Raw genomic sequence first — 11,476 nt, 5'->3', positions numbered from 1 at the left:
ATGCCAACTATCGATATACCTAATACCGTTCATGAAAGCACCGTTTCAAGATTGACTGATTTGCGATGACGTCATTAGCCGCAAAAAGAAGTGTAGAGTTGACCTGATGGGTTTTTTTAAGTCGTGATATTCCAAAGATGATAGACTTAAGGCCAATACATAGTTTTTCAGACCCCTTAAAAGTTATACTAACTTCGGACTTTTTCCCTTGGTCAATATCATTTTTTTAGGTCCGGAAAACTATATATACAATTTAACACCAGTCTTTAATTTTGTTATATTGTTTTTTCTTATTCTAAGACAACACAGAAGGTAGGCAACATTGATTGTAACATGGTGGCATGAATTGGATTCCGTAAAATGATTTTAAGTTAATGAATACATCGTGGCAAAAATGAAGGTCGTCTAATTCATTCACTTGCAAACAACAAAAGCAACAGGTTTGTTATTCGTGAGACATGTCGCTCTCTAAAATAGTGTTTCTTCTATTTCTGTTGACAAATGGAAGGAATTGTGAAGAACCTCGCTGTTCTAAATATGATTTTGAGGAAAAGGTGCTGGAAAAAATGGTACGCATAGAGTTTCAAATGGAGAGACTGAAACTTGAGGTAGAGCAATGTGTTAACAGAGTTGAAAATATCAAGACGGAAGTTAGCGATCAAATGAAAACAAAACAACAAGAGCTAGAAAATGGCTTCGAGACCAGTATGATAGAAGTCGGTAATGTTACATCGGAGGTTAGGGCAAAGCTTCTTGAACTACAAAATTTCAAAGGTAAACTTTCAACCATGTGTCCCCCATTGATTTTCTAACATGCATTTAAAATTCCTTAACATTGAATTCCATGACAACATTGAATATATGTGTAAGAGCTGAAATAGTAAAGATAGATATTGGTAAGATAATGTCAAAAGAAAAATTGGCATTTTATTTTTTCCTCTGAATACTAGCATCATAAATTATGAAAAACTCGAAAAATTAAATTAATCTGATATAAATATTTTGTCTTAAATAGATATTTAAAGTCGTTTGATAGAAATCATTGGTATAAAGGTTTCATTGTGAATTTACAGCATGCGGTGAATGTATTCTATTATTTTTCCAGATATGGCCGTAACACCAACAGTTACATTTAAAGCGAGGCTGAATGAAAATACAGCAGTGTTGGGAGGTCGGATCATCGTGTTTCCTACAGTAGTCTTCAGAGAAGGAGGCGCATATAACACTGATACCGGAAAGTTTACAGCATCCGTCAATGGGACGTTCATGTTCAGTATAGCTTTCTGTGTTTACATAAAAAAATACTTTGTTGTTAATATAATGATTGACGGGAATAACTATTCAGCACCATTGATATATGGTGATGATGGCCGTGGATGTTCATCAGCTGATACAGTTGCCATAGTGACGGCCGGACAAGACGTCTGGGTCGAGGCACAAACAGGTAGCAGTACTGGCGATATCATATACCAAGATAAATACAGATGGAATACGTTTTCCGGCACTTTGATAAATAGGCTTTAATCTGAATTTATTCTTGTGAGTTCTTTCTTGTTTTTAGAGAGAAAGTAACTATAAATAGTCTATGACAATGGATGTGTGTATGTATATACTACTGCAAGACAGAATGTGTCGATTGACGTCCTATCTGTTAGAAATTCTGGTTCAAGTACGAAACTTGATCTCTACAGGTGTGCCACTTTTGCAGGAGCACTGTTATATACATGATAAACTGCTTTACTACCTTTTTCATAATTCTTTCCCTAGTGTTTGTAATTTCTTTTTTATGTTTCATTTGAGAGGAAATTAAATGTATGCAACTAAATGAGAAATTATTTACCGCACAGGAAGCAAAATGTAAACAAAGTAGTTGTCAAACTGTTTCTTTAAAACATATGTAAGATAACAATATAACAAGAATATTGGTTTCAAAGATGGATGCTGCCATATATAACTTTAACGAACATCGAATGAGTAAATGTAACAACATATAACCAAATGTGACAACATATAACCAAATGTGACAACATATAACCAAATGTGACAACATATAACCAAATGTGACAACATATAACCAAATGTGACAATATACAACCAATATTTATCATAACCAGTTATAAGTCAATAGATGAACATGCATGGAGTAAGGAAAGGAAGTGTGACTAAAAGAAGGAGTGACTTTTATCTAATAAAATAATTCATTCTTATATCTTCTTTTATTTGGTTTTATATTAAATCGACACTGTCACATAATCACATTCAAGTTTTACTGGTGGAGGGAAATCTCAGATGATCCTAATTTCATTTCACAGGATCAATCAGCCTAGCATTCTTTATTAAAGTACATTCTAACAAGCTACAAACTTTTCCCATCTTTAACACACAAGGAAGTTAAATGTATTATTACACGATATAATTATCTGCACGCCAAATGTCACGTCATTGAAAAAACTTCAGCTCAAGGTAATTCAACTTTTTTTTTCAATCTTCAAGAAGAGTTGCCGTTCGTCCCTCATACAGGGAATACAAGACGAGGTACCAGAGATTGTCAACGAGGCACTCTAAAGTGATGTCTTATAATTTATTTTCTCGTTATCTTTCATACAGAATATAAAAGAGCACTACAAGCGAATTTGTGAAACGTCGATTAAATTCTCATCTGGTAAGACAGAAAAGTTATGTAAGTGAATACGTGTAAAAGAATAACTCATTTATTGCATAAGACTTTATGTATAAACATCATCTTTGTTTTTATAACAAAGCAAAACATAACAACCAAAATTATTTAACATACAGATAAAAATACAATGTACAAATGTAGTTGTAAAATAAAAATGGAAGTATGTTCTTAAAATAAACAAAACGTTGTATTTTTATTATTAAAACTTGGATTCAAAAATATCCCAAATGAAAGCTTATTAATAACGGTTATAACTTATAAAGTGAACATTAAGTATATTTAAGGGAACAGTTTCAATTATGAAGTATCACTGTCACTATTCGGGAAATAAATATGTTTAAACTAAACTTGATGTTACCACCAGTTTGAAGGACGATGGAAATATGTTATTGTTCAAACGGACTGACAAAATATTTATCAAAGTAATATCAATTTAAGTATCAGGTTTTACTTTTGTAAGAACAAAACCATTCTATGTGTTAGGACTTATATCACCATAGAAATCAAACCATCACCTTTCTTCCAGATAAACGATGAAAACCAGTTTCAAAATGTGATAATTTGAAAAGTCGAGGACATTTTTTAAAACAAAAGCGAACAAAATATTGTTTGTTGTTTATATTTCAAATCATGCGGCTGATATTTATTTTAATTTATTTTCTACCAACACTAAGCACAATCTACACCTCAATCAAGATTTGTCTACAAGATTTGAAGGTCTACTACATACTGGACAGAAAGCCATAACTCGTTATCATGGGCCTATCTATAAATATTCTTTATTTGTTACGTTTGTAAATTTAGTTCTGCAATCTTCTATGATAATAGATAACATAATAATAATAGTAATAAAATATTTTTAAAAATATTAATAAGTTAATATTATCATGTATTTTGATTAGCATATTTCACGTAATCTACAATACTGATGCAACGCATGTGATACAATATCATGCTATGAAAATGACCGAACAATAACATAAATGAAATTAAATACTGCAAACAAAAACTTACTCGTAATCCGTTTATTTATTATGTCGTTCTAAAGTGACCCCATTAGTGACTGTTTTTAATTACAAGTTGCGGATTGTCAGCCATTTTACATTGAATTATACTCCCCTGTATTTTCTAATAAATGCATATAATGTCACTAAAACATCATACATATTCTAATAACAAAATGTTTGTAAACAAGTATTCGTTCTCCATAAAATCTTCGTAATTTTTACTATATAACGTGTTTGTCATCTACTGTCTTCAAAATACGCTCCATTGTATCTATGTTACCATGATTGACTAAGTCACTGACTTCTGACAGCGTTAAAAAGCAGATAAGATTTAAAATTTAAAAAAACATGGAATAAGGGAGATAATTCAAAAATAAGCCGCATACTAAATAATTCCTGTAGACATAAAACTAATCGTCGGAAACATTACTTTATATGTACATTGACTACATTCAATGCTTATTAATATAAACGTTTATAAGTATCTCAAAAATACAAAAATATAACACACATATAAACTATGAAATAAATAAAACGAAAAGCTTACCAAAATATGTTTATTTAACATTATCACGAGCATTTTGCAATCTAATATGAATGCTAACAATGACAAAGCTCTTTTCGGTATCTGTTTGCTTAAGAGTTTATTCTTTTTTAAAGATAGTTTATTAAAGCCATTAACATTATGCCAATGCAAAAGTATATAGTCAATGAGCAGGTAAAAGTCGAAATAACTAGACATTTTACTATAATTGTATTCAAATTCATATTTCATTATAAGAATGATCAATAATACAGTGACTAACAGACATTTCTATAAATAGCGTTCAGCATGAATTGGTACTGTTCAGTTCTTAAAACCAATTATCAATTATTGGTCAATCACTATAATAAAAATCAATCTTTTGTAATATATACTAATTCAACTCAGTTTGATCAACAGTGAAAAAAAATGAGCATAATGTCACTTTGTCATCTATTCTGCGATCTCGAAGTGTGTTATGGTTAGAACCGGTCACGTGTCCATTAAGAAAAGATCAGGATCCGGATGAAATGATGCTGGTTTTATTTTCATTGTTTTTATAAAACTATAATTACTCGTATTTTGCTAGTACACTGTTTGTTATTCAGTCCAGTACTCGTTATAATATTTTCTCTAATAATTATGAAGTTTGTCCAGGTTGTAAGAACCGACAAGACAATTTAAGAAATTCAGCAGAATAAAGATTATAACACATCAGCAGTGAGCACGTGACATTATAAAGTATGCTTACATTAATCCCAGTGGTTATAATGCATAGAATATTAAACAGTGTTTGACTAGTGAGCCACTGAATATGATGCGATATACACCTGTTAATGTCATATTGACCGAGGCGATAGCCGGTTAGTAACTTTTGCCGGTCAATTTAGCTGGATTATATGTACTAGGTCATAATAATGTGGTAAATGTGGATAATTCTAAACATAAATTTACACATATTAGCAAGCCTATTGTAAACATCATTCTGCATAAATGTAACTACACTTAATTGACCAGTATAAGGTAAATGGCCCATAATGAAAGCCGGAATGTTTCTGCCATTTCACTCTCTAATATGTACCTGATATTTGGATACATTTTTGTCATTATGGACGTCAGAAAACATCGGAGCATGTCAACAGAACAGTCAGATTAAAACATTATACTTGTAACTTATTGCTGAAACTTCAAACAGTCATTATAGGGCATTTACCTTGTGTATCACAGATAAAGTTACAACTAAACACACATTACGGATTTTCATCAACACTTTCTTCTGTAACACCTTTTGCTGCTAGTTCTTGTTGTACTCGAGTCAAATATGTCGGATCTGGATAGCCGAAACTAAAATACATTAAAACATTGAAATAAGTTGATTCTGATTGTCATCGGTTTTAATATCCTAAACCTAGAATAAATAATTTACAAAATTAACAAATAGTTAATTATACTGTTTATAAAGAGAACGGAACGTTGCTTTCCAGATGTGTACTAGTTAAACCTTGGTTAATGGTCATGGTTATCTATCCGATATTGGTCTTTATAAACTCCTTTCTAGTGAGTTAACATGGTACGTTTTGCAGAAATGACTTGAAATATTTTAAAACAAAACGGAAAGACAACAATAAATGTATATGTATACACAATGAAAGACTCGGTAAATATTTATAATAGTTACATACTTTTCCTGGCCACCACTTGTCGATGTTTTATGGTGTATATCATTCCACGTGACTACATTATCACAACCAGTTGTCCTTGACCTTCCAATTGTAAATGTCAGACGTCTTTTGAAAGATGCTTTTAGTAACTTCAGAACTTTTTGACCCTCGGGACAGTTTGGGAGATAGGCTGTACGACTGGTACCGTGATACTGCTGTCCCGGATTCGGATGTTCACTCTAAAGATACACAGAAAAAATACGAACGATTACTATTTTAAAATGCTAACATATATCTGAAAAAGATGAATTTATTTATGAAAAAGAAGAAAGCTATAACAAAGTGTTAGAAAAAAGAGGATAAATACGAGATTTATAAAAATAAACAGCAAACTCTTTGATTAAGAGGGGTTTAACCACTCGAAACGTTGGAGGATGATAAATTTGTGAAATAGATAGTTATATATAAGTAAAAAATTTTAAAAAAAATCAAATGATATACGATGCACTGTTTTGGAGGGATGAGTTATTTTTAAATCCTTAGTCAATCCCCTTTATTATGAGGTAAATACATGAGCATATTATTGAGTTCTGTAGTTAGAGGCGCTAGGCGAGTCAAATTTTGCTGTATCCAGTCAAGTTTTGTACTAAAAATGACCTTTTATTTCACATCACCATTTTACACACTATTTTGACAGAACTTTGACACTAAGCGCGCAATATGGATTAGATATGACTAATTCTTTGGGAAAAAGACCAGACGGAAAATTCAATAAGAATTTGATACAAATGTTTTGGACTTTGGACATGGAAAATGAAAACGAGGCTTAACCTAATTATGTTTTAAATTGGAAGATCACATGGTGCAGTGATTGGTAACAAATAATTAAATTGTAATGCATTTGAGTGAGGACCGGAAAGCAGACACATACTCAGAACTGTGATTGACAAAAGGGACTAAGCAGACGATTGTAGATATTAAATATGATAGGATACTATGTATAAATTGTCTTATAATATTGCACGTTTGTAACGTAGGTTTTCATTGGACAACCATGAAGTGTATATAGTTTTATTTAAACGGCTGCTGTCAATTTATGCAAAAATCTCATTTTTTCTCTAAACAAGAGGGCCATGATGGCCCTGAAATCGCTCACCTGAATCTGAAAACTCTCCATGAACAAGAATAATTTTGACCCCATGGCTTCTATTTGAACAAGCTTGGTAGACACCCATTAGAAGATGTTTCCTGCTAAATATCTGAGCTCTAGCTCTTTTGGTGTCTTAAAAGAAGATTTTTTTTAAGTTTTTACTATATAAATATAAGGAAAATCAATGACCCCACAGGGCTGGTCAATTTTGACCCGGGCTTTTCTTTGAACAAACTTGGTAGATACCCACTAGAAAATGTTTCTTGACAAATATCAAAACTCTAGCTCTATGGGTTTTTTCAAAGAAGATTTTTAAAGATTGTACTATATACATATAAGGAAAATCAATGACCCCCCCCCCCCCCAAAAAAAAAAAAAAAAAAAAAGAAAAGAAAAATTTTGACCCCAGGGCTTTAATTTCAACAAATTTTTCTGCATGGAATTTAATACTTTGAATAATTTTCAAAGGTGACCACCAAAGGAACATTAATATTCCGGACTGTGAAGTTTCGATGAAATTGGCTTGGCAGTTTATGAGGGTATGTCGTTTAAAGTAAAAGTTAACGGACGGACGGACGCCGCAAGAAAAGCGATCACAAAGCTCACCTTGTCACTTTAAGACAAGTGAGCTAAAAAAGGAAGTTTGCTGTATTATAAATTCGTTATAAATATTTCTGACAGATTATATAACCGCACATAAACGGTTGTTTGCAAAATAGCGACTCGAATTATATTTCCATTTATATATTTCCGTTTATATAGCTAGGGCCTTATAACCTTTCAAAAACTTTTAATGTAGGCCTACGCGGCCTATTAAATCAAACAAAACAGATATGTACGAATCTCCTTAATTGAGATCTAGCTTTGATAATAACCAGTACTAAACTGTCAAATTGAAGGTTAAATTCACGTGACGTTTAATTAAAATGCCATTAAATAACTACATTAAATCTGAAACACGCAACTGAACAAATTTATATTGGTTATTTACACAATGATTATGTGGTATATATGTAGTGTACTAATAATCATATATCAGGTTGATAAAACCGATTGTACATTCACTTTTTCGTTCACGCACTAAACATCATTACATAGTTTGAATCATTACATATTTCGAATAAATATTTCGTATGTATAAGTACAATGTAGTTTCCTATGTATAAGTACAATGTAGAAGAATAAAGCTTACAGTTTGAGTTCCATCGGAGAAACCGTATGATACAACAATAGTATTATACTGTTCGTATCCAGGAAGTTTTACTTTTGATATACTGTCACTCATATACCCCTCAGGCTGGTTACCCTTTATAACTCCATAGGCAACGAAACAATTCGGACATTCTGGTTTGATTTTAAAATATTCGTCTATACAATCAGTACAAAAACTATGCGAGCATTTTTTCAAAGTTTTCGGATTTGTGTGAGAATCTCTACATATGCTGCAAAAGTCGTCGTCCTCTGGTTTTGGACCGGTATACTCCGGTTTCGTAAGTTGAGAATCACTTAACGAAAGTCCCAATATTCCCTTATTAACTTGATTCAAACCAGAACTTTGCGGAAACATTGTGCTTCTAGTGTTCACTTTCGGTTTCGTTTCCGAACCTTGTGACCCATAATGTTTATCAGAATTTGTTAAGATACTTCCGGGTAATGTTTTGATGTTACTGACTAAAGTTGGACGGTCATCGTCGTCGTCACTATCACCAAATAAATTAAACTTAATATCAGAATCCGAGTCCGAATCGTTTATAACGTTTGTTTGTTTATTTTTCAATGCACACGCTGCAACCTGTCCTAAATCATTTTCTTGTTCCATGTTGTCAGTAAAAAATTCGTCTGAAAACCCAAAACATATGTCCATTTTATTTTCTTCCTTTTCATTTGAAGAGTTTGTTTCAATAAACAAATTTGCAAAACCTGCCATGAATTCATCTTCTTCGATATCTTCCTGCATAGTGTCTATGTGGTTGTCATCTAAATCGTTGTTGAAAATCTCTTCTTCCCTAGCGTTGTTGAAAATCTCTTCTTCCCTAGCGTTGTTGAAAATCTCTTCTTCCCTAGCGTTGTTGAAAATCTCTTCTTCCCTAGCGTTGTTGAAAATCTCTTCTTCCCTAGAAGACATGGTCCCCATTTTCACATACTTCAAACTTGAATGTATTATGTTGCCTTTTGTATCTGAAACATTTAAAATACTTTTTATACCAAACTTGAATGTATTATGTTGCCTTTTGTATCTGAAACATTTAAAATACTTTTTATACGAGTATAGCTAGCTTAGCTAGATGTACGTAAGTTTTAAAACAGCTGTGTTGGGTTCAATCTATCTTATATTATATGAAAACAATCTTGTATCCATTGTTGCACTAACATATTGATAAATCTACACAGCCTTATGACATACATACGGAGACTGAGTTCCTAACAATTATTATATTATGCCTACCTACTAGCTGTAGCTATTTTGCTATGGTGTACGTATTGGTCAAAAATTGGTCAGTCAGTTGAATACGTGTATGTCACTAGTGTACCATATATCAACGTAAGAAACTTTTTTACCACTGTTACACCTACCTATTATGTTTATATTAAAATAACTTCAAACAAATATTAAAAAGGGATACCTATAGCTATTTTAACAGTCTCTCTCTGAAACACCCGGCCTAACTCACAGGCACTGGACACAATTAATTTACCTCTATATGCTCATAATACTATATATATATAAAGAATAATCTTTATATATAGTATTATGAGCATATAGAGGTAAATTAATTGTATCTAGTGCCTGTGGCCTAACTGGCTTTATCAATGTCACATAGATATCAGCAGAAAGCGAAAGTAGAAACGTTATCCAATAATAAGTATAACGCTACGAAATAAGCATGAATACCTTGATCAAATAAATCCAGATTGAAATTTGTTTTTTAAACCAACACTTTTCCTTTCTCTTTTTGAATAACACTATATTTTAAATGAATGAATGATCCGTTTATAGGCAAAAAGTAATCGGATATTCTTTGTTAATACTGTAGGAAGTTAATGTAAATATCCGAAACATTGCGGTTACGCTCTGCGCGTTCAGTCTTGCACAACCACTGGTAAATTTAGTCGATACCGAATGTCTATTTTTAGAACTTTACGTATATAGGCTATGAATTAATAAATATTCGTTAACTTTCGCGACTGATTTTATTTCTGAGGAAATACTGTTTAACTCAGAGTGGTGTTCACAATTATTATAAAACGAGTTTAAAAATATTTTGGCTAGACGATTTTTCAAATGGTTATTTTTATCATATCACTTAAGTTAACTTAATTTTATTTATCAACAGACGCTTAATATATAACAAAAGTGCCTTTATATTGCACGTGTGTAATATAAAGAATATAACACGTCTGTAATATAAAGAATATAACACGCGTGTAATATAAAAGAATATAACACGTGTGAAATATAAAGAATATAACACGAGAATATAACACGTGTGTATAATATAAAAGAATATAACACGCGTGTAATATGAAATAATTAGAAAGCAATGGGAGTCATACATGTAATGAATATATTCTATACTGTAGTTATTCGTGATTATATGAAGTTCTCACAAATAACAAGATTAATAAAATCAAGTCTTGTAGAAAATTCTGTGAATGAAGTTTATGTTTTTACTTGTCAACGCATCATGTTATATAATACAATAACAGATAGGAATTTAAACTTTTAAAAATGTCTGAGATGAGCAAATTCATTTGTTTAATGCGCAATAAAGATGAAATAATCGTAAAACAATATATGAAGACGTTATTTTTACTTGTTATCAACTCAGAAATAATACTGAGAAAAAATGAATTAACGTAACTCGGTATTTGTGCTTTTGAGAGACCTTGAATACAGATCATTATCACCTACTGTATATTTTGGCTAGTTTATTTTGAGAATGCTTCTTTACAGTAGTCTGTAGAGCTACCTACACTATACGTATAATCTTTATCTTATTTTTGTAAAAACTTAAGTGTTATTTAAAAGAAAATCTAGAAATACAAGATACAACAGTCTAGTCTAGTTAGAAAAGGTTAGTTTATCAGTTATTTTGTTATAGTTCATTTAACATGATCCTTGATTGGAAATAAAAGTTATTCTAATTTATTTTATTCTAATCTTTTCTATTCTTTTCTATTCTATGCAGTGCAGTTTTGAACTTATATAAGTTTCTAATGTACAAGTTTATTATGTCCGATCCAATTAGTTGTATCCCCTGATTTCGTGGATTAAGCATTGTTCCCTAAATAAGTGCTCTGCATTTGTTGTGTCACCAAACTGCGGGGATATGTCCAACTCGTATTTATCATCTGGTCTGACTGTACTCGCAAGTGGTGCTTTGCCCATGGTAGGGGCGTGGTTATAGTTGATATAGGTGCATTATTAAAAGGGAAATCTAGGAATTCTGTTGT

The 11,476-nt window shown here is 31.7% G+C and overlaps 2 protein-coding genes across 2 annotated transcripts; one reads left to right on the top strand and one right to left on the bottom strand.

Moving 5' to 3' along the window:
- The first annotated feature begins 434 nt into the window (after positions 1-434).
- Positions 435-2,856, top strand: LOC132717818 (heavy metal-binding protein HIP-like). Its single transcript, XM_060701382.1, has 2 exons — positions 435-774; positions 1,106-2,856. The coding sequence occupies exons 1-2, from the start codon at positions 459-461 to the stop codon at positions 1,522-1,524; spliced, it is 735 nt and encodes a 244-aa protein (XP_060557365.1). The 5' UTR covers positions 435-458; the 3' UTR covers positions 1,525-2,856.
- A 687-nt stretch (positions 2,857-3,543) lies between these two features.
- On the bottom strand, positions 3,544-9,718 carry LOC132717825 (uncharacterized). The gene is made up of 4 exons (XM_060701397.1): positions 9,646-9,718; positions 8,214-9,199; positions 5,893-6,110; positions 3,544-5,554 (listed from the first exon to the last, which is right to left on the bottom strand). Exons 2-4 carry the CDS (start codon positions 9,153-9,155, stop codon positions 5,461-5,463), a joined length of 1,254 nt encoding a protein of 417 aa, XP_060557380.1. The 5' UTR covers positions 9,156-9,199; positions 9,646-9,718; the 3' UTR covers positions 3,544-5,460.
- Between the last annotated feature and the right edge of the window lie 1,758 nt (positions 9,719-11,476).

This window comes from Ruditapes philippinarum, unplaced genomic scaffold, assembly GCF_026571515.1.
Source record: "Ruditapes philippinarum isolate M1 unplaced genomic scaffold, ASM2657151v2 ctg2260_1_1_1_1, whole genome shotgun sequence".
Lineage (NCBI taxonomy): Eukaryota > Metazoa > Mollusca > Bivalvia > Venerida > Veneridae > Ruditapes > Ruditapes philippinarum.
This window is presented reverse-complemented; position numbering and strand designations above follow the sequence as displayed.

Bases quoted from the DNA above. Each gene is read 5' to 3' on its own strand.
- LOC132717818 (XM_060701382.1), top strand. From the start codon at position 459: ATGTCGCTCTCTAAAATAGTGTTTCTTCTATTTCTGTTGACAAATGGA. The intron at 775-1,105 runs GTAAACTTTCAA...TTATTTTTCCAG, and splicing joins TGAACTACAAAATTTCAAAG to ATATGGCCGTAACACCAACA.
- LOC132717825 (XM_060701397.1), bottom strand. From the start codon at position 9,155: ATGGGGACCATGTCTTCTAGGGAAGAAGAGATTTTCAACAACGCTAGG. The intron at 6,111-8,213 runs GTAAGCTTTATT...GTGTATCTTTAG, and splicing joins TCTCCGATGGAACTCAAACT to AGTGAACATCCGAATCCGGG. The intron at 5,555-5,892 runs GTATGTAACTAT...AATGTATTTTAG, and splicing joins ACAAGTGGTGGCCAGGAAAA to TTTCGGCTATCCAGATCCGA.